Raw genomic sequence first — 27,386 nt, forward strand, 5'->3', positions numbered from 1 at the left:
AATATATTTGTTTGCATTACATTAAATTACGAATTTATGTTTACAAAAAACAATGACAAATATACAAACTCTTACATTATGTATTTAGTGCTCCCGGTGTTGCAGTAAATGATTTAAAAGATACTCAACTATTTCATTTAAAGGTAATTTTAAATGTTCATCATTAACAGGTAATAGTCCTTTCAAGCTACTGCTTGTTGTTCCTGGTCCTCTGTCTCAGCGCTGCAGCCTATTCATGTTCCTCTGTGTTCCTCTCTTGCTGTGTCTTCACTGCAGGGCTGGTTTTGATGGGAACAGTTCTCTCAGTCACAGCTGGCAGTGCCAGTCTTGGAACTTCAATCTGTAGCTGTCCATTGGAGAAAGAGCAGGTCACTGCATCAGGCTTGACATCTTCTGGCAGCTCCAGTTCCTGTCTAAACTCCTGGTATTTGTAGGAGTAGCAACCATCTCGGGCTTCATCTTTCTTTTCATGCTTTCCGCTCACCAGCAGTTTCCTTCCCACCTGTTTCACAGTCAGCTCTTCAGGTAGAAAGTCTTTGGTATCCAGCATCAGAGCAAAATGGTTTTCGTCATTCTCCAGCTTGTAGGAGGGCGATTTGGAGTCTGAGAACTCGCTGGCACTATTTGTTTTCACCACCTCTTTCAACAGCACTTGATGGACCTGATCAATAAAGTCCACTCTTCTCTTCAGTTCCTCCATTTGTCTCACCCTTTCATTTTCCATCTGCATGAAGAAGTGCCGGTTCTCTGGCCACAGTGAGCACACTGGCATATTGAAAGCAAAAGGTGTGCTGAGGAAAGGCTGGAATACAGGAGAGCACAGCATCTTCAATAATAGTCCCGCGTCTTGTCTTTTGTTGCTGTAGGAGAGCAGTCTTTGCAGCTTCCAATCTGCTTTGTGATTCTGCCTCAGCAGTCAGAGCTCAAAGCTTATATACACTCCCACTCAGAGTTCCTGACACTTCCTGAACTTTCCACGTGTTGCTGGTATATTACAACGTGTGTGTGTGTGTGTGTGTGTGTGTGTGTGTGTGTGTGTGTGTGTGTGTACTTCGTCTGAAGTACTAATACATTGATTTCAGTAAAGCAGCTTTTGGCTTTGCCTAGTGGCATATCGAAATTTTTTCACAGATTGCAAGACACCGTATATAATGAGGGATCTGAGTGCTACATTGACAGCAGTTATTGCCCCTAAGGTGAACTTGTAACGCCGAGGAATAATAAAAAAGAAAAGGCAATTTTTTCCCAGATTGAAGGAAAATATATATTTATGAATGAGAGATTGGAGGGCTGGAAAGAAAACATTTTGCACAGCATTGGAATGGATTAATTATCCTGTAAATGAACTTGCTACATACACTAATTAAACTGTTCAGAAATATTACTGTGTTGAATTATACAGCAACCAAGTACAACTCAGTTACATTTGAAAACTTAGTTAAATACAATAAAACCATGCAAAAGAGAACTTATAAAACACCTAGGAGTTCAAGTATTTCACAACAATGTATTTTTCTTTGCAAATCAATATTTAAACATTAGCTATACTTTGTTGCCTTCACTAAAATAGTATAAGTCTGTCAAATATGCATTTGGTCTCATTTTTGTTTGGCCTTGCTGGGCTACATTGGGCATGTATTGCAAATAACCTCTTTCTGCTGCAGGTAAGAGCGAGTTTAAATTAACAGAATGGCAAGATGGCTTCAAGGCGAGAAAGCTTGTGTGAATGCAGCTATAACTGTCTTGAGGGAATATAAACAAACTGGAAAGCAAACAATGTTGGGTTTCTGATCAAGTTTACACTTTGGAAGAATAAAATATGCAGTCACACAGGAAAAATGTTATTGTAAAATGTAACTTGATTGTGGGACATTGGAGCCTCAGTTTTGTGAACCACAAATGACCTATGTAGATACAGCATTTCCCCTGAATTAAAATTATGAAAGAATGAAGCATTTGCTGTTTGCCTGTGCATTGCAGGACAGAGTACATTATATTGTGTACTGAAGAGCAGAAAACAAGCTCCCCCTAGTGGTAAAATGTTCTACTCCGAACATCCTGGAACAATCTGGATCCAGGAAGAAGCTTCAGTCCCCTGAGGCTGGTTTTTCCAAACGTTTAAGCTGGATAACAGGGATTCGGATAGTGTAATCCTACATTTCGTGATTGAAATTAATATGGAAAAGAAAAAAACAAAAAACAACTAATTTTGCATTTGTAATCTGGATAAATGTAATTCAGCAGTGACGTTTTCTGAAAAAACGGATCAAAACGATCCAGTAAAAAAAAAAAAGTAATCTTGATCAAAAAATGTAGGATTACAAAATCCAGATAATTTTTATCCAGATTCCATTTTTGAAAACCAGCCCTTGGCAATTTCTCTTTTAATAAGATCATCATCTGTGTTTGCCTACAAGTGATATTCATGGGTTTAATATAGGCGCTCAAAAAGCATTCAGACTTGGGAAGTATGCACTAAGGGGGCAGGCTGAACACCTACGTATTTTTAATTCCCCCAACACACTAAAACCACGTCGCCTCCAGTACCTGCTTCATACAGCAATATACTTGAATGCATGCATTTTCATTTTTGCCAGTTGGACTCACAGCATCCTAACTGTTCAAGCGGTAAGATGCAGCCTATAGTCAGTTTGGAGGTTTTCAAGGTACACACTGCACTGTGTGGTAGGTGACTGGAAACCTTGCATTCACAATTCAACCAGACATTTGTTAATTCCTGAGAAAACGTCATGATGTTGCAAATAATAAATTAAGTACATTATACCGTGTGTATTTCACAACTTGTCATCTTATAACAGTGGAACTCCTGCATTCTGTCTATCAAAAAGACTGAGAAAATAGTCTTGATAGGTAGTGGGTCCTAACAGAGGGAGATCTTCACATATTGAAAGGGACTGACAGAGAGTGGTTTGAATGGTGAGACAGGAATAGACTCTATCGTGATGCAGTGTGTTTAAAAAGGAATGTATACTCACATATAATCAAATGATTCAACAAAACCACTCTAAATCATTTTTGAAAAGTGAAAAAATATTTATTCAAAAGAGGAAACATTATGCCAAATATATTTGTTTGCATTACATTAAATTACAAATTTATGTTTACAAAAAACAATGACAAATATACAAACTCTTACATTATGCATTTAGTGCTCCCGGTGTTGCAGTAAATGATTTAAATAGTACACAACTATTTCATTTAAAGGTAATTTTAAATGTTCATCATTAACAGGTAATAGTCCTTTCAAGCTACTGCTTGTTGTTCCTGGTCCTCTGTCTCAGCGCTGCAGCCTATTCCTGTTCCTCTGTGTTCCTCTCTTGCCGTGTCTTCACTGCAGGGCTGGTTTTGATGGGAACAGTTCTCTCAGTCACAGCTGGCAGTGCCAGTCTTGGAACTTCAATCTGTAGCTGCCCATTGGAGAAGGAGCAGGTCACTGCATCAGGCTTGACATCTTCTGGCAGCTCCAGTTCCTGTCTAAACTCTTGGTATTTGTAGGAGTAGCAACCATCTCGGGCTTCATCTTTCTTTTCATGCTTTCCGCTCACCAGCAGTTTCCTTCCCACCTGTTTCACAGTCAGCTCTTCAGGTAGAAAGTCTTTGGTATCCAGCATCAGAGCAAAATGGTTTTCGTCATTCTCCAGCTTGTAGGAGGGCGATTTGGAGTCTGAGAACTCGCTGGCACTATTTGTTTTCACCATCTCTTTCAACAGCACTTGATGGACCTGATCAATAAAGTCCACTCTTCTCTTCAGTTCCTCCATTTGTCTCACCCTTTCATTTTCCATCTGCATGAAGAAGTGCCGGTTCTCTGGCCACAGTGAGCACACTGGCATATTGAAAGCAAAAGGTGTGCTGAGGAAAGGCTGGAATACAGGAGAGCACAGCATCTTCAATAATAGTCCCGCGTCTTGTCTTTTGTTGCTGTAGGAGAGCAGTCTTTGCAGCTTCCAATCTGCTTTGTGATTCTGCCTCAGCAGTCAGAGCTCAAAGCTTATATACACTCCCACTCAGAGTTCCTGACACTTCCTGAACTTTCCACGTGTTGCTGGTATATTACAGCGTGTGTGTGTGTGTGTGTGTGTGTGTGTGTGTGTGTGTGTGTGTGTGTGTCATGAAGCAGACTCATGATTATGTAACTAAAGTCATGTTCTAAAACAGCACTCACCGTATAGCTGGCTGAGTGCTACTGTGATACTAGTTATAAACAGGTGAACTGTAGTAAAGCAGAGGAATAAAAAAGAAAAGGCAATTTTTTCCCAGATTGAAGGAAAATATATATTTATGAATGAGAGATTGGAGGGCTGGAAAGAAAACATTTTGCACAGCATTGGAATGGATTAATTATCCTGTAAATGAACTTGCTACATACACTAATTAAACTGTTCAGAAATATTACTGTGTTGAATTATACAGCAACCAAGTACAACTCAGTTACATTTGAAAACTTAGTTAAATACAATAAAACCATGCAAAAGAGAACTTATAAAACACCTAGGAGTTCAAGTATTTCACAACAATGTATTTTTCTTTGCAAATCAATATTTAAACATTAGCTATACTTCGTTGCCTTCACTGAAATGGTATAAGTCTGTCAAATATGCATTTGGTCTCATTTTTGTTTGGCCTCGCTGGGCTACATTGGGCATGTATTGCAAATGACCTCTTTCTGCTGCAGGTAAGAGCGAGTTTAAATTAACAGAATGGCAAGATGGCTTCAAGGCGAGAAAACTTGTGTGAATGCAGCTATAACTGTCTTGAGGGAATATAAACAAACTGGAAAGCAAACAATGTTGGGTTTCTGATCAAGTTTACACTTTGGAAGAATAAAATATGCAGTCACACAGGAAAAATGTTATTGTAAAATTTAACTTGATTGTGGGACGTTAGAGCCTCAGTTTTGTGAACCACAAATGACCTATGTAGATACAGCATTTCCCCTGAATTAAAATTATGAAAGAATGAAGCATTTGCTGTTTGCCTGTGCATTGCAGGACAGAGTACATTATATTGTGTACTGAAGAGCAGAAAACAAGCTCCCCCTAGTGGTAAAATGTTCTACTCCGAACATCCTGGAACAATCTGGATCCAGGAAGAAGCTGCAGTCTCCTGAGGCTGGTTTTTCCAAACGTTTAAGCTGGATAACAGGGATTCGGATAGTGTAATCCTACATTTCGTGATTGAAATTAATATGGAAAAGAAAAAAAAAAAAACTAATTTTGCATTTGTAATCTGGATAAATGTAATTCAGCAGTGACGTTTTCTGAAAAAACGGATCAAAACGATCCAGTAAAAAAAAAAAGTAATCTTGATCAAAAAATGTAGGATTACAAAATCCAGATAATTTTTATCCAGATTCCATTGTTAAAAACCAGCCCCTGGCAATTTCTCTTTTAATAAGATCATCATCTGTAGGATGCAGCCTCTAGTCAGTTTGGAGGCTTTCAAGTTACAAACTGTACTGTGGGTTAGCTGACCTGAAACCTTGCATTCACAATTCAACCAGACATTTGTTAATTCCTGAGAAAACATCACGATGTTGCAAATAATAAATTAAGTACATTATACCGTGTGTATTTCACAACTTGTCATCTTATAACAGTGGAACTCCTGCATTCTGTCTATCAAAGAGACTGAGAAAATAGTCTTGATAGGGAGTGCGTCCTAACAGAGGGAGATCTTCACATATTGAAAGGGACAGAGAGTGGTTTGAATGGTGAGACAGGAGTATACTCTATCGTGATGCAATGTGTTTAAATAGGAATGTATATCCACATATAATCAAATGATTCAACAAAACCGCTCTAAATCATTTTTGAAAAGTGAAAAAATATTTATTCAGAAGAGGAAACATTATGCCAAATATATTTGTTTGCATTACATTAAATTACAAATTTATGTTTACAAAAAACAATGACAAATATACAAACTCTTACATTATGTATTTAGTGCTCCAGGTGTTGCAGTAAATGATTTAAATAGTACACAACTATTTCATTTAAAGGTAATTTTAAATGTTCATCATTAACAGGTAATAGTCCTTTCAAGCTACTGCTTGTTGTTCCTGGTCCTCTGTTTCAGCGCTGCAGCTTATTCCTGTTCCTCTGTGTTCCTCGCTTGCTGTGTCTTCACTGCAGGGCTGGTTTTGATGGGAACAGTTCTCTCAGTCACAGCTGGCAGTGCCAGTCTTGGAACTTCAATCTGTAGCTGCCCATTGGAGAAGGAGCAGGTCACTGCATCAAGCTTGACATCTTCTGGCAGCTCCAGTTCCTGTCTAAACTCCTGGTATTTGTAGGAGTAGCAACCATCTCGGGCTTCATCTTTCTTTTCATGCTTTCCTCTCACCAGCAGTTTCCTTCCCACCTGTTTCACAGTCAGCTCTTCAGGTAGAAAGTCTTTGGTATCCAGCATCAGAGTAAAATGGTTTGCATCTTTCTCCAGCTTGTAGGAGGGTGATTTGGAGTCTGACAACTCGCTTTCACTATTTGTTTTCACCACCTCTTTCAACAGCAGTTGATGGACCTGATCAATAAAGTCCACTCTTCTCTTCAGGTCCCCCATTTGTCTCATCCTTTCATTTTCCATCTGAATGAAGAAGGGCCGATTCTCTGGCCACAGTGAGCACACTGGCATATTGTAAGCAAAAGGTGGGTTTAATATAGGCACTCAAAAAGCATTCAGGCTTGGGAAGTATGTACTCATGGGGCAACAAGAGAGGATCTCATCCGGCCAGGGGATTTGTTTATTTTAAGAGCTTCTAGTTTCTTTAGCACTTCTGCCTCTGTTATGCTAAAGTTATTTAAAACTGGATAGGAACAAGCTGACATGTGGGGCATGTGGTCCATATCCTCCTTTGTAAAAATCTGTGAAAAGTAATAATTTAGTATATTTGCTATTTTTTGTCTTCGTCTATGATTTTGCCATTTGTATCTCTTAGACATTTTACCTCCTCTTTGAATATTCTCTTGCTGTTATGATATTGGAAAAACTTCTTGGAATTGGTTTTAACCCTCTCAGCAAGGCTCATTTCTACCTGTTTCTTGGCCTTTCAAACTTTTCTCTGAATATTTTTTAAAGTTATCTATTAAACCATTTTGGCCATTTTGTTTTAGATTTTGATTTGTCTACTTTTGCAATGTAATTGTTTTGCGCCTCTAGTATTACATTTTTGAAAAACAACCATCCTTTTTTCTGTGGATGTTTTCTTTATTTTACTCAACACTACTTCTGTTAGTCTTTGTTTGATTCCTTCTTGTACTTTCTGTATAAATGTCTTATTGCATACAAACTTATAATACCCTTTACACTTGTAACTCGGCTTGGATGAGTCCTTGGCTAAATATCTAATGTTCGGGATGTTGTTTTGTAATATGGCAAGTATAATAAAAGATATAGGGGCCTACTCGATTGGGAAGATACAAACATGCCATTTACAGTGGCCGTTTGATTGTAAAGTACAACCATACATATAATAGTCACAGTATTTTAAAATGCACTTTAACTTCTTGAAGCGGTACACCTCTTCGTTTCACAACACAAGGCGTGAGCAAATCGAAATTGATTCCAGCCTTAGTTTTCCCTTGTCACGTGATAGGGATGTGACGTTTTCAGAGATGACGTATTTTGAAGCTGCTCGCGCATAGGCCACCACGAGCAATGTTTCCGAGTCAGCAGTTATACACTCAAGGTGGCTCAACATCTTGGTGCTCAGTTGAAACTGTCAAGTGAAGATGAAAAATATATAAAGCGCTCATAATGTCTGCTGCTGGAGATGAAGAGCAACTGAACTAAGCCGAGGTGGTATATGGAGAGGGCATTGGGATGGGATATGCATTCTACAGGTACGACACAGCAATACAAAGGAGTGACCATGGGAACAGCAATTCATCCACATTCGCTCTAAAAAAAATAAGTTTTATTTTTATTTTGACAGTATCGAAACGAATACATCCTTAACTTTTTAAAATGTATTTAGAGTATATATCTATAATATATATATATCATATAATATTGATATATATATAGATATTATATATATATATGGTTATTATTTAGTATTTGTGGCTTTAGTAAGCCATACTGAAGTCACCGTTGCGTGCACGTATCGATATACTGTCAGATAGTTAGCCCGTTTGCTTGCTGTACGATATACCGATAGTGACTACCACGATGCTTTAATGTTTGTTTGTTTTTTCTCCCCCCCCCCCCCCACTTAATACAAAAGTCATTACTAGTAGGCTACTTTTTTCTTTGATTGGTTTTTTGGCTTACAAAGTACTAGTCATGTTAAAATCAATGTTGATTATTTGCGGCAGATTGAAACGATATCTTGAGTGAAAACGTGGAACAGCAGATTCAGGTTGCTGGGTGACACACACACACACACACACACACACACTACCGGTCAAAAGTTTTAGAACACCTCCATTTTTCCAGTTTTTATTGAAATTTACGCAGTTTAATGTCTCAATGTACTCTGCATTAAAGCATATAACAAATAAACATTTGGAGATAAAAAAGAAATCATGGAATCGTTTTGTTTAACAAAATGTAATCTAAATTTTTGACTCAAAGTAGCCACCTTTTGCAGATATAACAGCCGAACACACTCGTGGCATTCTTTCTACAATGGAAATCAAATATTGTTCGGAAAGTTCTTCCCAACACTTGCAGAAGTTCCCACAAATATGTTGCACTTGTAGGTTGCTTTGCTTTCACCCTGCTGTCCAGTTCATCCCAAACCAGCTTGATGGGGTTTAAGTCTGGAGACTGTGCTGGCCATTCCATGATTTGGTGCCTACCGTCTTGTTCTTTTCTTCTAAGGTAGTTCTGACATAGTCTGGAGGTATATTTTGGGTCATTATCTTGCTGTAGGATGAACCCCTGACCAACTAGGCATATTCCAGAGGGTATTGCATGGCGCTGCAAAATGCTGTGGTAGCAGTTTTGGTTCAGGGTGCCACTCACTCTGTGCAAGTTGCCGACTCTGGATCCAGCAAAAGAGCCCCAGACCATCATGCTTCCTCCTCCATGTTTGACAGTTGGTGTCACACACCGAGGAACCATCCTTTCGCCTACTCGACGGCGTACAAAAACCCTGCGTGATGAACCGAAGATTTCAAATTTTGATTCATCGGTCCATAAGACCTTCTTCCAGTCTTCAGTAGTCCACTGGCGGTGCTTCATGGCCCAGGCAAGCCTCTTTTTCTTATTTTGCCATCTTAGCAATGGCTCTCTAACTGCCACTCGACCTGTCAAACCTGCAGCTCAAAGTCTTCTCTTCACAGTTGAAACTGAGACTTGCTTACTTCGACCAGTGTTAAGCTGTGCTTGAAGCTGTTGTCCTGTGAGCCGCCTATCACGCAAGCTGTTGACTCTCAGAAACTTGTCTTCTGATTCTGTTGTGGCTTTGGGTCTGCCAGACCTCTTCCTGTCAGAGTTTCCTCCAGTTTCCAAGTGCCTTTTGATGGTGTAGGAAACTGTACTCGCTGACACCTTGGCTTTCTTTGCAATTTCTCTAAAGGAAAGACCTAGACTTTTAAGGGTTATAATGGTTTGTCTGTCTTCCTTTGTTAATTGCCTTTTTCTCGCCATTATGATAGCAATATACTACTTCCTGCAGTGCAATACTGTCCAAATAATGCTTAAGAGGGTGTAGTAACACAGTCTGTTCCAACACTGCTTTTATACAGACAGAGGGTTTGTAAGTAATCAACAAAAGTTGGGACACCTGTAGGAATTGTTAGCATCAACTTTCAAGGCTTAATTTACTTCCATTGCTGCAGAACAGCTGTAAGTTGTTAACCCATTACTTGTTCCCTGAAAAAGGCCTTTTTGTATAACTCTGAAATGTACATTATTTTTCAGTTTTTGGTAACCTAAACTTTTTTTTTTTAACCTCTGGCAGTTTACCGCTTACCTTTGTACCATTTCAGGTTATTCACTGGACGGGAACTGCTTAAATTTCAATACAAAATGGAAAAATGAGGGTGTTATAAAACTTTTGACCGGTAGTGTGTGTGTGTGTGTGTGTATGTCTATATATATATATATATATATATATATATATATATATATATATATATTATAGCTCTGTGTTTACTTTGTGGAAACTGGTGCCCAACAGATAATCAATGGCTGACTATACTAGTATATTCACACAGTCCTTATTATACTAGAGAGCGTCCTTGTGTTTTTTTTTTTTTTTATATATACAGTCAGTGCTAAATATTCTCTAACGTGCAATCCTACATTTTCAACATTTTCTTAAATTACACATTGTTATTTCAGTAAAGTACTGTAGTGTATGTCACCAAACTGATTAGATTATCCCATTAGCTTAATTGGTCTGAAACTTGTAAATGTCAGTCAAATTTTGTAGGGGGCGCTAATATACCTTGTAATGGGACATTATAACCAATTCGGCGGATTTGCTACTTTGGGGGATTTTAACGGTTTTTGAACTTACGGTCAAAAAATTAAATGCAACACAGTTTTGTACTACTACTTTTAATTCCAAAAAGATTAAAATAAATGTTTACTTAATGAAGTCTGTCTGCTAAAACAGTATCTCATTTACAGTATCTCATTAACAGTTATACTAGCATCTACAATGTCACTGCAGCAACTTGGAGAAAAACAAAGAAAGCCTTCTAATAAGTTAGACTTGACTAGCGTTTTGCACGGTGCAAAACTAATTAATCTTAACGTTTTGTTTATGGACTTTGCAATACCTGCAAGGTGGGTGTCTAGTAATATCTACAACCTATTGACAATAACAATCAGCAACATTTTGTTACAGACATTCTAGCAAGTCTGGCATTAACAATTTTGGCTGTTACATAAACCTTTGGGTGGAAAAAAAAAACACGAAAAACGCTTAACATAAATAAGAACAGTCCTACTACAGTATCAGGCCAAGTTTGCAGTGCCTCTGGGTTTCTGATTGTGTCAGAGATCAATTCCAGATTGAAGTCATTTGATGGAAAATTCCAGTCAACTTTTAATGTTTTCAAACAAATTGGCTTCATCACTGCCATTCTCATATCAACTTTGACATCTACACATTATTTCCCTGTTCAGCATACCAGTCTGCCAGAGGTATTTGTACTGCATGAAACAAATTCGAAAGGATATCTAGATGGATTTATCTTTTAAATCGTTGACAATTTGACTGTAACACATTAACTTGTTATGGAGGCTTAATATTAAACAAAGTTAAAAAAAGGAATTGTGTTTGTTTGTCAGGGAAAAGCTGTAATTAGAACCCTTTGCGGTCCATTTATTCAGCAATTATTTTCACATGCACTGTTTATTTTACACATGCTGTTTAAAAGAACATTCAGTACTGCATCTGCAGTCCCACCCCACCCGATGTTTGCTGCATTTATCACATACCTCTTCATAGTCGTGCATACTAATTAATCATTCTGATCACTTGTTTTATCACCAGACTCCTCAGTAGTGCGATCCAAGTCATTATTTTATTACTATAAATTCTCAAAGTTCTGCAAATGTCTGTGATATTCTTTGAGCGCTGGATGCGGAAGCAGCAATTTTTTTTATTTGTTAAGTCCGTGTTTTATCTCTGTGGTGGAGGGGCTATGTGTATTGCTCAGATCAGCCCTTTTTTCAGCTCCTATCTGTCTCACTCGACCATTGAAAGGTTTTCTCAACTTTTTCAGGAGAAATAACGACTAGGCCTGTGCTTGACATCTTTTTGATGATGTCGGACAGGAAAGGGAAAATTGTAATGTTGGACCGCAAAGGGTCTGCCACATTTAGAGCAGTAAAAACTTGTACACCTATATATACAAGCACCTCCAAAATTATTGGCACCCTTGATAAAGATGAGCAAAAAAGACTGTATAAAATAAACACAGATAGTGAGCTATATTGTAATTTCCAACATCTGGAATTGTACTTTTATTAGTGATTCAAGGGAATCAACCAAAATTACACATTTGTCAAATTCTAAATTTATTTCCAAAAAAATTAAGTGTCAAAATTATTGGCACCCTTGTTTTTAGTACTTTGTGCACCATCCCCTTGCAAGGATAATGGCTTTTATGAGATTGGAGAACATATTAGAAGGGATCTTAGACCATTCCTCCATACAGAATCTTTCCAGATCCTTGATATCCTTTGGTCTGCACTTGCGGACTGCCCTCTTCAATTCAAACCACAGGTTTAAAATGGGATTCAAGTCTGAAGACTGAGATGGCTATTGCAAAATGCTGATTTTGTGGTCAATTAACCATATCTTTGTGGATTTTGATGTGTGCTTGGGGTCATTATCATGCTGGAAGATCCACTTGCGGCCAAGTTTCAGCCTCCTGGCAGAGGAAGCCAGGTTTTTGGCTAAAATGTCCTGGTACTTGGTAGAGTTCTTGATGCAGTTGACCTTAACGAGGGCCCCAGGACCAGAGGAAGCAAAACAGCCCATAACATCAAAGATCCAGCACCATATTTTACAGTAGGCATGAGGTTCTTTTCTGCATACATATCCTTCTTTCGACGCCAAACCCACCGCTGGAATGCTTGGCCAAAGAGCTCTATTTTAGTCTTATCTGACCATAGCTCCCAGTTCCAATCCAAATGCCAATGCCTTTTAGCAAACTCCAGGCGCCTACATTTGTTGCTTGCTCTCAATAAAGGCTTTTTTCTGGCAAACCTTCCAGATAGGTTACTGGCATGGAGGTGGCATCTAATTGTAGATTTGGAGACTTGGTGAACCCAAGATGCAACAGAGTTCTGTAATTCTCCAACTGTGGCCATTGGATTCTTCTTTGCCTCCCGAACCATCTTCCTCACTGTGTGTGGGGGCAAGATGCACTTGCATCATCTACCAGGCAGATTTACCAGTGTTCCGCTGGTTTTGAACTTCTTAATTTTTGCCCTAATAGTGGTAAGTGGTTGTGGCAAAGTGCCCCGCCCCTGGGCTAGTTGTGTTGTATGTTACGTGTAGTGTGTTAATGTTGGTGTATAGTCATTGGTACACAGGATACAAATGGGTCTGTGTAACAAGAGTGTTTAAAATGTATGTTTGTATTTAGGCACGAGGATTGCACAGCACTTCACGTGCAGGTAAAATGTAACAATATGTGAGCAAGGGGAATTGCACTTTTATTAATTCACGTGTAGTTGTACAGAGACTCCAACTGAATAATTGATTAGCAATTGAGTCACAGTACAGCTGCATAAAAGCAGCATGTTTTCACTCACTCTGGGTTGTGTGTTTGGTGAGTGGAGAACGGATGTGGAGAGGAGAAAATAATAACGTAAAGTAAATCATAATTTCAGCTCACCGTGTTTGTAGAATGTTAATGCAGATTTCATTTAGGGGTGCCAATAATTTTGACACCTATCTTTGAGAAAAAAAAAAAATACTTGTTAAAAATAAATGTTTTCTCTGAGCAATTGTATTAGTATAAAATAATATAGTTTTTCCATATTTTTGAGCATAAAATATAGCTTATTACCTGCGTTGTTTATTTTATATAAACTTTTTTGCGCATCTTTATCAAGGGCGCCAATAATTTTGGCACCCTTGATAAAGATGAGCAAAAAAGTTTATATAAAATATAAGTCATCAGAATGACTTTGGTGGATATGGAAACCTTAGCCACACTTTAGAGTTATGCGTCTACCTTCAGTTGTAATTTAAGTTACTAAGGACCTTCTTTAGCACATTAAGTGTATGGTCGTGGAGGATGTCTGTCTGACCTTTACAGTAATGCATTTTAGAAGTGCCAGCACAATCTTTGAAGTATGCAATTTACCGAACACCAGGGAGCAGTTTGTCTTCCAGTCCTGTATCTAATAGATTTTAATGTTGTTTTTGTTTTCTTCAGGGATAGGAAAGAATGGGCTGATGTCTATCCAGTGCCACAGGACGATGGGATAAACGCCATAGTAAAGATTGCCTACTCTGACAAATGTAAGTGTCGTTTGGTTTTTATCGTTATAGTTAAAGTCACCAGTCTATATTTGTTGTTAAAAAAATGATTAAGTAGCTCAGCAAGCATTGGAGAAACCCTGAAGCAAGATGGTGGTACCACAAATGTTATCCATATACAGCAGAATCATGCTAATTCATACTAGATGTAATGATCATGATCTGTACTGTAATAAATGCATTTCAGTTATTTTAAAGTGATGGCCTGCACTGTGCTATAGAGCAGACTACACACAGAGGCCACTGTTTACAGTAATATTTATATGTATTTAGAATCATCGAGGCTGTTAACAGCATGCATTTCTTACAGCATTGTTTGGATTAAAGGTCAGTTCAGACTATAGGCTTTTGTATTGGTGGGCCTTCACTGTATGATCAGTGCACAATGAATGGGTGGAGTTTATTGATTTTATCAAAAAATCGCAAGCATAATATTTTTGGTCATTTTATATTGTCGATGATAAACAAACAGCTGCAACCTTCATTTTTAAAACTTCCACTACTTCAAAAACCAAGTAGACAAATGTTTTGGCTCGCGCTGTCAGTAGTGTGATGATGAAGGCATTTACTTCTTGATTAAGGGTTAAGCCACAGCTGGATTTTTATTTGTGAATTTTACAGTATCAGTGAATGCCACCTGGATTGCAAACCAAGGTGATTCCTAGTGCTGTAAAACGATCTAAAATAATCCACCTGTGGTTTATGCAGATGAGTATACTGTAGGTTACTCAAATCGTCCCCTTAGTTATATATAATAATAGAAAAGAAACCTTTGAAGCTATTTTGTAGCATTAACCTCTGGTCATAACAGTGATACAGATCATATGCTTTGACATATTCATTTGATTTTATTAGTGTTGGTGTTAGGAAGTGGGGTAAGACTGCTTGAATGCCACCCTCTTAACACCTTGTTCCTATACCCAGGTACATTGTTCCACAGCATATTACTTACTATATTTACAGTGCTGCAAGTGAATGAACAGTCCATTAACATTTTTTTATTGTTTGCTGGTATAATGTAGGCTGAGTTTGACATTTCAACTTTAACATTATTAAAATAAGAAGAACTGACAACAATTTTGTTTTTACTCAAATGTAACACAGAAACAGAGATGTATCTGCAGGATGTGATCAAGACATAACACACCTTAGCACTGCACTAAACGAGACGTGGACTCAGATCCTTTATGGTAACGATGTTCAATCTGAAATGTTATACCCCTTGGATCATGCTAGCAGGGAAGCTTTATTTTTTATCACAGTTGTGCATTTTTATATTGTTTTCAAACTATACTTAAAATAGTATAAAATTCATTGGGCTCTGTTAAAAACCTACAGTGCAACGCATGGTACTGGAACAAAGGGGCCGTGACAGTCCCTGTCCCTCCCCATACAAACATTATTCCCTGCCATTTAAAGTATTTCAACTTAAAATAACTGCTTTGCACATTTAAATAAAACACCTTGCAGTACAGGATACTGCCCTTAAGGTGTACACTTTTCTTTATTTTCACAGTTATGGATGTGTTCGATTATTTCCAAGCTGTTCTTCGACAAGATGAACGGAGAGAGAGAGAGAGCATTTGAATTAACTGCAGATGCTACAGAACTTAATGCTGCAAACTACACAGTATGGTAAGCACTGGGTTCCCTTAAACATACAAGCAAAATAAACAAGAACAGTGGTTAATGCAATCAGTGAGAAATACTAAAGCAGGGCAAAAGTTTTTTTTTTTTTTGTCCCAATGCGTACAAAATCAATTGACCAATTACAAGACTTGAAGTTAGAGTCGTTTTTTTTGGTTGGTAGGAATTCATGGCTAGTCATGATTTTTGTTGTCAAAAAATCACTTATGTAGTTATTTAAAAGGTGGTACCATTTATAGTTAATAACAGTTGACCAGTGTATTTCACTTCACAATCAATGCTCAGAAGGCATCATTTATATACTGTTCTGGGGTCTGTGTATTTGGGTGATCTACAGTAATGGTGAGTGATCTTAATACCTCAGCTCCTTAAATCTATTAATTGTGCTTGTGCTTCTGCCAGGGGTGATTTATTGACCTAGTTTTAATACAGTAAAATGACATTGAATTGAGGATTTTCAGAACATTTGACAGTTTAGATTAACACATACCCATATTTTAATTTCTCTATGCATTCCTTCCATGTTTACCTTGCACAAGCTTTTACAGAAATAATGGTGTAAAGTGGGAAAATGGAGAATCTAAGACCGTAGTCTTTACTGTCATGCTGGCTTCATTGAATCAGTAGTTCACTTAAAATACAAACAACTGAATCCAGCAAATATGTTCAATGGAACATCTATCTAAAAACAAAAACTCCTTTGTCTATCTGTCCTTATGCCCTCTACAGCCCCAAAACACTGATACATTAGTTGTCATACAGTAAGCATGTTAACATTTGTAACCTTGTGCTGACAAGTCGTTTAGTGTTATTCAATGGTTTTAGTCAATATGTAGCATATTAAAGGGTTACGCTGTTAGAAATTTGCGGTATTGATATGAAAGCTGTTGAATTCTCCATTGTGCAAAAGTTCCCTAAAAAGGGTGTGTGGCAAAGTGGCTGCTGATAGTGAACAGGTGTACAGCAGGTGCGGTGCTGGTGCAATTATCCAAAGAAACCAACAGACAAAGTCTGGGTGAAATGGTTTGTTTATTATTTTTTTTTATAATCCAAGGGTCTAATGACCAGACAGTAGATAACAAGCTTGCAATACACAACCATGTGTATTGCATAGTATTGAAAAAGGGTTGCAGTCGCGTAAATAAAAAGCACAGTACTTAAACACACACAATTAGACACACATGATCACCAGTACAAAGTGAGTGCTCTCAGTTCTTGTGCTGCAGTACAATATAATATGTGCTTTATTTGTGAACGACAGTGTTAACGATGTTAATCTTAACTGCAGTGCAGTGTTGATCCGGTTTGTGCTGGCCCTTGGCGACAGCTCCGGATTTGTGTTTAGCCATCTAGAGGTATAATCAGAAAAACACAGACAGTTACTAAACAGACACGGACAAACAAACAAAAACACTCACAAATATTTCCAATACGCTTTCTCTGTGTCTCTCATGGTCCTTCCAGTTTCTAACCCAAAACCAGGCGAAGGAAAAGATTAGCGTTTCCCTGGCCCCTTATGCTATCCCGCATGACCCCTTGGCAAACGCATTCAGCTGCGTCTATTGCTTGCAGCTGCTACCTCGTTTACCTTCCAGGTCAATATGTTCCTGCAACAGAGTCTCGTTTCCATCCTGGCTGACCGACTTCCCGACCTCGGAAACAAACTGTCAGGCCAGCCCGTCCAGAGACTTCTCCTTTCACTATTTAGCACCCTCACAGGTCGAGAGGGAGATTTACAGCCATAACTCATTGTATTTCTGTCACAGGTGTCAGTGCAAGTAAAATTATTGGTGTACAGCTATTTAACTGCAGTTGTTGCCACACTTCCTTGTTACAGGAGAACCTGGTATATGCCAAACTTAATTACAGAAGTGTATAAGGCAAATTAATGGTTTACAGTATTGAGAGAAGAAGAATGGGCAAACTTTGTGGAGTTTTTATTGCGTTTCTTGTGTGTGTTTGTTTTTTTCCGCCTCATGTTCCTGCAGGCATTATCGAAGAGTTGTACAGTCATTACAGAAGGATCTACAGAAGAGATAAAGTATATTACAGCTATCATTGAAGACCAGCCCAAGAACTGTCAAGTCTGGTAATGTTGTTTTTTTTTCCTTTTTTTTTTTTTCCTTTGCCTTGTGATTTCTGTACACGCTGGAGAGCTGCACATTTGTAAAGCACTATTGATGTCAACAGCTATGTCATGTGATCAGTGCCTAACAGTCCACTCACTGTTTGGCAGTGTTGTAGCTGATGGCAAGTCTTCAGTCTCCATGGAATCACACTGCTGGCTATCTATTCTACGGAAAAAGTTGTTTAAAGACTGTTGTTGTCTGATTTAAAGGTTGCTATTCATAAAATATCATGTTGGCTTTATTAACATTAGTCTGGACATACTCACCAAATATTATGTATTTAATTGAAATAGGCTTTAATACAGGACCCAATATCAGTACAACAGGAATTTGTGGCTCTGGTTCCATAGCAGCTACCTTTGATGGGATGTGTGCTATTCAGTTGTGGTAAATAATCATTTAGTTTTGTGCTGTTTCCACATTGTTTTTAATGTTTGGCATCACAGACAGATGATAGTGGAGTGGTTGAAGGATCCTTCCCAAGAGCTGGAGTTTATTGCTGATATTCTAAGTCAGGATGCAAAGGATTATCATGCCTGGCAACACCGGCAGTGGGTTATTCAGGTAGAAACAGCTTGAACCTGGAATATTCTCTTGCTTAAATCAACTGGCAATACAACTGTTTAGTTTGCCTCATGCGGTTTAGTGTGTCTGCATGGCTACTGGAATTTGGGTTATTGGAGAATAACATTGCCGCACAAGTCCTTGACTAAACTATAAGATAGTCACTCCATGCCAAGTAGGTGTCTTGACACTCAAAATTTGAAATTGAAGGCAGAAGGAACAAAGCCTTTGTGAACCTAAAAGCTAAATATGTGACTTGTGTAGCAATTCTAACTATGACTGATGCATTTCTTTTAAATAGAACCTCCATTTTGTTTCCATTTGTTAATGAGATTAGACAAGTATCATGCTAACTGTTTGCTAACAATGCTGCTTTTTCATTTAGAAGGTTAGAGAGGACAGGATGCTTCAGCTAGGTTTGCTTTCTAATCTAAACTAAAAAGCCTCTTCTCTCCTGCATCAGCATATTAGATTGTTTATGGGGAATGTTGTGCCTGGATTTTATGGGTTTACATGCAGTGTTCTCTGTATTTAGGAGTATAAGCTTTGGGATGCTGAATTGGAGTATATAGACCAGTTGCTGGATGAAGATGTACGAAACAACTCGGCTTGGAACCAGAGGCATTTTATCATCTCCAGCACAACAGGATACAACGATACTGCAGTTCTGGAGAGAGAAGTCCAGTCAGTACAAGCTTTGCTTTAAATGTACTTTATCAAGATCTGGTAGAACAGGGGTTAGCTTTCCTGGGAAAACACACTGCTGTTTATTTTAGTTATGTGACCTTTAATGCTAATATAATCCTGCTGTTTTTTTTTCCCAGGTGTGATCTATCTCTCCGCAGCAGTGTTTTTTGTGTCTTGCTCAAGTTGTGTCATGAGAGAAGACAGTCATACAATAATGCCTAACAACCTAGTAGTAATGTGAGGGACATGCCTTTTATGTGTGTGTGTGGTTCAGCCCTTACATGTGAAACTATTTATACATCCATTATTAACTGTACTTAATGTATAACTTTTTTATTACAGGTATAGCCTCAAGCTTATCAAAAAGGCGCCTCATAATGAAAGTGTCTGGAACTATCTGAAAGGGTAAGCTATTATTCATGATTGACATTACAACATAGTGATTCCAAAGGGAATGTTGCATTGGCTTTGAAGGCAAAACCAGCAGAGACTGTTTCTCTTCATCTCGCTACAGCCGATCATTGGCCAGGCGCCTGTTGATCTTGGAAAGACAAATACGGGGCTGGTCTTTGTCCTTCAGAGACATCCACGCTCGAGTTCCTGGGTGTAAAGAGGCAATTGATATGGTTGTGGGGATTAGAGGCGTTCACTGGCCTCAGTGCTCCTGATCATTTATTGTGGGGCAGTGTTGCTTCGGGGGGAATGTATTTGGACATTTTAAAATTTGTGGGGAATAATTTGCCACTCTAAATAAAAATAATAATAAAAAAAACTGAAAACATCACAACACAGTATTATATTTTTTCATTGTACTGGCCATTAATGGTTTTATGTGTGATTTACCATCACGGATTGTTACCGAAAGATTGTATCTAGCCAATTGTCAGAGGTATGCAAATGAGCTGAGCCCAGTACTTAAGAACTCAGTGGTATACACCATCACCATACATCACTATGTTATGCCAACTAAAGTCAAATGAGTCGTTCGAGTAGGGGCAGTGTACACTTTTGATTTAAATAAATAAATAAAAATACTGCTTGCAATATTCACATGCCTTCCTGAAAGAACTGTAGCCACCAGAAATGTCATTTTTGTCACAGTTCATGATATTTAACTTGGTTAAGGAAAAGGATACTCTAACATTAGCACACGTTTCCTTTCTTGTGCACTAGAAAGTACAGAAGGCACTGCAGTGTCGGCAAGCTTCGATTATTTTTCTCATATGTTTTACAACTTGTGTTTGAATCATAAATGGCACAGAAAGACAGCACCACACAATTAAAATACAATTCATAGTTAGCATAATTAGCATTTGTTATACTGTTCTCCTCCCAATTAGCAAATACCTGCACAGTGTATTCAAATACAATGCATACAATAATATATCTAAAATCTGTTTCTAATACACTACAGCTCAACATACAAAAATATTGTTTTAAACAAAAATAAATAAATACAGCTTGATTAAAAAATCCTGCCTATCACACAATACTACTTGGTTTGGTAGCGAAATCAGATTTGAAAATGCAACATATTTATTGCAGTTGATATGTAGTTACAAAAATACAGCTTCTTAAACTAACTAGACTAGTGGTACTCCACTCTAGCCCTTGAGATCCATTCCAGTCCTGGTCTTTATTCCTAGCAGGTCCTAAATTTAGTTAATGGCCTCTTAGCAGCTTTAACTACATTAGAACCTGCTTAGAGTGAAAACCTGGGCTGGATAAGATCTTGAGGGCCAGAGCTGAGTACCAGTGAACTAGACCTACAAGAACCCAGTCCCGTTTGACACGAATATGTATTTTTAAATATAAATAGTAAACACATGTACGTCCTGGGGGACTTGTAATAAAATGTAATTAAAATGACCTGGTAGTTGGGATGCTATGAAAAATGTTACGCTAAGTACTACCTGCCTTCTGTGCACGGACAGTGCTCAATAAAGGAACTAAAAATAGTGGGTTTGTTTTTGTTGTTTTTTTTCCACTGCAAAAACCTGCTCGCATCAGAATCCAAACTATGCAGTGAGTTTGTAAATGTCATTATTACGGGAGCAGCCTTGTTTATAGCAATTTCACTCTTCAGTTCATGTTCTCCACAAGTCCTAGTTCTTTTGTCAGTATCGTTTGGTTGAAATTTTATGCAACTGTCAGTTTCAGCTTGGGGAAAACCATAACTATTGAATTAATAATAATTGTTGTTGTTTTTTGTTTTGCTATATTTAGTGGTATAAAAGGTGAGGGACATGGCACTGTCAAGCACATCACACCTCAGTCCTGACCTGAACAGGGCATGTTTTGCAGAGACTTAACAGTTGTGCCAAATAGTGAGGTGGTTTTTTTATGTGAAAAAAGGTCACTACCAAACTTATTGTTGAGCTGGATTTGAATCCAGGCCTCCAAAAGGCTGCACTACCTAACCTTAATCTGCTTGTTTGAACACTACACCATTTTTTTTTCTTCAGAATATTGCAGGATCATTGCTTATCAACATATCCAAACTTGCTGGAACAGATACTTGAATTGCAGAAAACCCATAGCTCTCCCTACCTCATCGCCTTCCTTGTAGACATGTATGAAGACATGCTTGAGAATGTATGCAATAACCAGGAAGAGACCTCAAACAACGCACTGGAGGTGAGTAATGGGCATACAGAGGGCAATTGCACTTTTCGTTCATGTCTTGTATGTTTATGGTTAAACAAATGGGCAGTAGGTGAAATTTATATATAGTTATTACCATCCTTATTCTTCACTTTAATTTTCCCTAATTACCTATAAATGGTATGTTTCTTTTTTACCTATATTATTAAAGCAGGTCAGAAAGATAATTACAATAAACATTACATGTATAGAATTGCATTGTTTTTAGATAGAATTAGATTAAGTTGAGCCTGTACCTCTCTGAACCAAGATAAGGGTGTTGACTGGAAAATACTGGATTCAATTCAATTTGATAATTGCATTTGAGAATTAAAGGATGCAGGACACTATGTAGTGTTCTCGCTTATCACAGCAATTAACTTGTGCTGATTTGTTTATTAAAATATCATTACTCAAAAATGCACTGGGATATGAGGCAAAGTATTGGTTTGTCAAAGAAAATTGTATGGAACCTCATGCATTTAGTTTGAATCCAAATAAAAGTTCCTTCCTACAACATGCTCAGAATGTGGAAACTCTTGAGAGATCTGAAAAATGGCACCAGCATTGGAAGAGTGAACTTTTATTTAAATACAAATGTGATGCACTGTGCTCAGGGTTCCCTTGCTGATTAGTGTTCATGGTAATTAAGCTGTGGAGTGTGTTTAGGCTTCTTGCCTAACAGTTTTATGACTTAGGATATCAAAACAATCACAAGTATGAAAAATATATTGCAGTGATACAAATAGCACATGTAGGAAGTAATGCTGTTGTTGTACAGTAGTCTCTGCTTATAGGAACGCCTCCTTAGAGAAGCCTTTGGCTTGGGGAACACCCTTGCGGTGAAACTGAATTTTCCCCATTGTAAATGCTCTGCCTAAAGGAACAGAGACTTCGCTTAAAAGAACACCTTTTTGGCACCAATAGCAATTCGCTGATAACCTATTCAAAACTGATGCAGTGCTGTTTTGCAACCTGATAACTCATCATCAAATTCAAATGGTTTATTCAGTCTTTTTAAAACTGACTTGTCATCTTGAGAGTGATGTAGAGCTGCTGCTGCATTTAACGGTGTAGGAGTGCTGTGTGAATAATCATTGTGTTCCCAAAATTAATTCTCGTATTCATTATTACTGTTAGACCCGCTGCTGCATCTTTACCTTATGTAGGGGTGCTTGTAAATTTAGTTTGTCAGTTAGTTTATTAACTTTGGTTTGTCAGTTCATTTATTATTATTATAGTTTATTAACATATGCTTGTCAATTGCTTTTATCTTATTATGTTTGTTTCATATGTTGATGCATGTCCGTTATGACATAAGTAATCAACGCATTTGTATTTATTGATTCAAATCGTGATTGGCCTTGGCATATTGTGCCTGGTGGTCCACTCTGTCTTAGAGAACACTTTGCTTGCTTCAGGGGGTGGGTGTTCTCTTAGCCAGAGACTACAATATACTCAACATGGTGTATCTGTAACACATGTGTTTCCTGTTTTTTCAGACATGTTTTTCTTTCTCTTAGTTATGTGACCTTTTGGCTAAAGAAAAAGACAACATAAGAAAAGAGTACTGGAAATATATAAGGGGATGTCTTAAGAACAAATACGGCACCAGTGAAGCATCTAAGAATCCATCAGAAGAGCATTAAAAATGATTTCTAATTACTTGATATTTCAGAAGGGATCGTAATGGGGGGGAGACCTGTACCCAGTACCCAGTTAAAGAGTTGTCTACAATTGTACAGTAACATTCTATCCTATTAGATCATTTCAAACAGCGAATATAGATGTGTGACCAAGGATGGGAATAAGACTCCCATTGCATAAGAGTTTATTCCATACTAGGTTTTACTATGAGTAATAAGACACTCTTGAGCTTGTTGCCTATACACTGTGGTTAATCAAGCTCGTAGTAAAACCTGGAACGGGTGAAACTGTTTCCATCCCAGTCTGATGCATTTAAGAGTACATGGACTGAAATCTCTCCTCTGCATCTCGACTTCACTCCAGTACAGTAGAATGAATTTATGTATGCATTTAATACAGTACTTGGCCACTAAAGTATTTAAATTATGATTAAATTAGTCCTCATTCATTTATGGGATAGAGCTTTATAAAGTTGTTGCAACATAGCTCTAATCAAAGGAAGTAAAGGCTTTAAAAGTAATTTATTGTAGACATTAACATATTTTTAAAACAATTGTTTTACCAGGCATATCCATGCTCATAACTGCATTTACTTTTGTGCTTTAGATTTAATAAGTCAAACTACATTCTTGTCTCTATCTGTTTTCAGTTAACATTGTATATTGTTAGACTTTTATAATCCAGAGTTCTGAAAACTTGAGTTGGTGTCCCTTATACTGATACAGTGAATGCTAACTTCTAATTATTGCATATTTATGAATGTAACCCAATATGCTCAGTGAAATCTTATTATTCAGAGGCAAGGTTGCCCAGGTCGGCCTAAGCTTTCATTCCCACACAGAAGTTGGAAAGATTTGGTTAACTAGTTATTTTTTGGGTATTTTGTATCTTGTAATTTCAGCTAAGTTGAGGCAGCAAATGAACTATTTGATGCAATAAATTAGTATACTTTACAGTGTCACATTTGACTAGGTATAAAGATACATTTGAATATTGTCAATATTTTACTTGTATTACATCAGTAACCATAATTATTCTTTATGCACTTTCAAAAGTGTTTGGTGTTACCAGACTGAGGCTGGGCTTGAACCAGTGTACAGTCCCTTTGAACTTGTTTCTTTTAAGTCTCTTAACCTTGTCATACATCACTACCTTTTACAGTGGTGCATTTTGGAGTCTGTTCTCTTTTATTTTATTTATTTCTTAGCAGATACCCTTACCCAGGGCAGCCTACAGTTGTATACAAAATAAAATACATATCAAGAATTACAGTACAATTAAGAGGGGCTGCATAAAGTGGTTCTGAGAGCTCTGCATTAACACTCCCCCAGCATTTAGGCATTGTGTGTGTGTGTGTGTGTGTGTGTATATTAGTACAGTACATCTATTGGAGCAATCCACATACGAATTATTGAACAGGAAGAGTGGTTTATTAGGGGGCAAATATTTGCTGCACACCCTTAAGTGGTTGAATTCAATTGCATAAATATAATAGAAAATAAAACTAGATTAATAGTTATACTCCTAAGGTTAAGTTTCTGTGTAATTTTAAATAGTTATGCTTGCTAAAACTAAAAGTACTGTAGCTTGTAACAGTGTGTAGTTTACAGGGCTACAGAAGTGCAATAAATAGGGATTTTGTAATGATGGATTTTTAAAGCAGAGGTCACATGACTTCCTGAAGGTTACATGTTAGCATAAGCCATTTTTCTGCAGAAAGTGGTTTTATTTGTTACTTTTTTTTTTACCTGTTTTTCCTGTCTCTTCTGCACTTGGAAACAAATAATTTAGCTGTGGGGTTCAGCTGTTTACGGTAGAAAAAAAAAAATACAGCCATCTCTTTTGGTTGTTACTTGAGAAGGATTGCGAATAGTTTGTCAGTGTACGGAATACAGTCATTTCCCCTTTGTATTATAATGTGTATATATAAATGTAGGGTTTTGTTTTTTGTTTCATTTGTAATTATTATTTTTAATTGCCTAATTATTTGTAATTATTTAAAGCCTTGTTTGTATTGTAAAATTGAGGGATTTGTAATGTAAAAATGTGGTGCCCTTCATACAGATATCACAGGTTGCACACACACATACTGTTTTAAAAGCTTTATGTGTGGATTACCACAGAATGAATGACACCTACTGCACTACCGTCTGTCAAATCAAAATCCAAAAGCACACTTATGTTTATAATATTAATAATGTATGTGAAAAGCCACTTTAAAAAAAAAAAAAAAAAAAAAAAAAAAAAAAAAAAAAAAAAGGCAAATAAATAAATAAAAAACAGATTTATAGTTGAATGTGGAATAGCTAGTCTACTATGAGCTGGTGGGGGGCCTCAGCTGGTCCCCAACATCATGCATTTGCAGAGTGTAACAGGTGGGATAATTGAACCCAGCAGGGGCTAGTTTGCTTTAACAACCTCATTATGTTGTGTGTATAAAATCAGTGCAGCACGGGCAGTAAGCAGACATTAACTTTGTCTCCTGCTGTGTGTCGGCTCGGCTCAGCGCAGGTATATTCTTCCCCCGTCTGTTAGAAGGCAAGTTGATTACACTTGTTTGGTTAAGCGATGGGTTACCTTTTAAATGTGTATTTATTTTAAAATGTATTTTGCAATGTGAGTTCAGGTGTTGCTGCGTGATTTGTTGTACTCTAAGCCCCTTTCACACTGGCATGCTGTACACGGGTCAGAACCTACCCTGGTCAAGTCCCAGTATCATGCGGGTCAGCTATGTGATTTCGTACTGCTTTTGATAAAGCAGGGTTGACCTGGGTGACAGACGCAAGTAAACAAAGCTTGTTACGGGTGCTTCCATCCAAGCGTCTCTGGATTGAACAGTCGGCCCAAATGTTGATAGAGCAAATATTTCTTATTCCCTGCTGCAATCTGACTCATGGTGTGTCCCAAGCAACGAAAACATGGCTAAACAGAATAAAAAAAAAAAAAAACGTTCCTTGCGGAAGTGAAACCTTCATGCAGACGTGGCTGTTTATTATTTCATCCACCATCATGTATTTTGTCTCGCTCAACCCAGGTCAAAGTATGTTGACCCACATCCTGAGGTGGGTAGCTGGTACCCAGGTTTACTGTGGTTAACTCCCAGGTACGTGGTTTCACACTATGCAGGATTGTGACAAGGGTAGCCAGAACCCAGGTCCGGACCTGGGTAGGAGTCGCAGTGTGAAAGGGGCTCGACTCCCTGCGGTAACTTGTCTTTTAATGTGATTGTTGTTTTAATGTTAGCTGTGCTGACAAATATGTTTCATATTTTTATATTTTTAAGGATGTCGACCAGCCACTGTTTTCTTTGTTTATCTTATTGGTTTTAGTACAGTATTATACCTTCTGCATAGTATTGTGATTAAAAGTTTAGTTTTTTTATTTTTATTTTTTTCAGACAACTACCTTGTGAACTCCTATCATGGTGCACAGGTTTGTTCTAACATGGTTCACTGTGTATCCTTTGGTTTCAGCTGGCCTTTCTTTTAATATAATAACAACGTGTTATAAGAGTGATGTAATCTCTGCGTTTGCTACTGTTGTATCAATCTTTTGCATTAAGCAAGCCAGGCTGATGTCGCAGGGGGAAGGTTCATCCTCCTGGACTGTTCTGTTCCCCTGGGATCGTCCTGGCCAAGCACCTGGAGACCTGTCAACTCTCCCTTGTCTGCACGTTTCTTGGACTCTTCTCCCAGACAACTCCCATAATCCTAATCGTTTGGTGGTGGTGGGGGGCATACTTTCTGTAAACTACTCCAGCCCTGGCTTGCTTGTGTTTTCTTTTTAGGTGCTGCTGTGTTAAAAAGAACTCCAAACAACTGTTTTATTCTTTCTGTCCACTGCCTGCAACCATCACTGTGCTGGTCTTTTTAGCTTATCTGTGTTATAATAAAATATCCTGCTGAATATCCTCATAAGTTATTGGGGCACACACCCGTCGCAGAGGTTCATTTGCCAGTGGGTGGAAGGATACTGACTACTGTTGACATTAAATTAAATGCACACAAAAATCTGCAATATAAAAGTGTTACATGCCCCATTAACTGCTGGTTTCAGAGATCCAGATTGGCTTTAATCTTGTACTATTTTACCTA

At 37.9% G+C, this 27,386-nt stretch overlaps 3 protein-coding genes and 1 pseudogene across 3 annotated transcripts; 1 reads left to right on the forward strand and 3 right to left on the reverse strand.

The window, feature by feature from the left end:
- Positions 1 to 889, reverse strand: LOC121327781 (heat shock protein beta-11-like). Its single transcript, XM_041271994.1, has one exon. It carries the CDS (start codon positions 824 to 826, stop codon positions 230 to 232), a length of 597 nt encoding a protein of 198 aa, XP_041127928.1. The 5' UTR covers positions 827 to 889; the 3' UTR covers positions 1 to 229.
- Positions 890 to 3,081: 2,192 nt separating this feature from the next.
- On the reverse strand, positions 3,082 to 3,971 carry LOC121327791 (heat shock protein beta-11-like). Its single transcript, XM_041272001.1, has one exon. It carries the CDS (start codon positions 3,906 to 3,908, stop codon positions 3,312 to 3,314), a length of 597 nt encoding a protein of 198 aa, XP_041127935.1. The 5' UTR covers positions 3,909 to 3,971; the 3' UTR covers positions 3,082 to 3,311.
- A 2,137-nt stretch (positions 3,972 to 6,108) lies between these two features.
- LOC121326392 (heat shock protein beta-11-like) lies at positions 6,109 to 7,717 on the reverse strand. The gene is made up of 2 exons (XM_041269651.1): positions 7,606 to 7,717; positions 6,109 to 6,683 (listed from the first exon to the last, which is right to left on the reverse strand). Exons 1-2 carry the CDS (start codon positions 7,715 to 7,717, stop codon positions 6,109 to 6,111), a joined length of 687 nt encoding a protein of 228 aa, XP_041125585.1.
- Positions 7,666 to 25,534, forward strand: LOC121294727 (annotated as a pseudogene).
- The last annotated feature ends 1,852 nt before the right edge of the window (positions 25,535 to 27,386 follow it).

This window comes from Polyodon spathula, chromosome 2, assembly GCF_017654505.1.
Source record: "Polyodon spathula isolate WHYD16114869_AA chromosome 2, ASM1765450v1, whole genome shotgun sequence".
Lineage (NCBI taxonomy): Eukaryota > Metazoa > Chordata > Actinopteri > Acipenseriformes > Polyodontidae > Polyodon > Polyodon spathula.

Coding starts and splice junctions, on each gene's coding strand:
- LOC121327791 (XM_041272001.1), bottom strand. CDS start 3,908: ATGCTGTGCTCTCCTGTATTCCAGCCTTTCCTCAGCACACCTTTTGCT.
- LOC121326392 (XM_041269651.1), bottom strand. CDS start 7,717: ATGTTGAGCCACCTTGAGTGTATAACTGCTGACTCGGAAACATTGCTC. Junction 6,684..7,605: donor AAACGTCACATCCCTATCAC/GTGACAAGGGAA, acceptor ATGCTTTTTGAG/TGCCTATATTAAACCCACCT.
- LOC121327781 (XM_041271994.1), bottom strand. CDS start 826: ATGCTGTGCTCTCCTGTATTCCAGCCTTTCCTCAGCACACCTTTTGCT.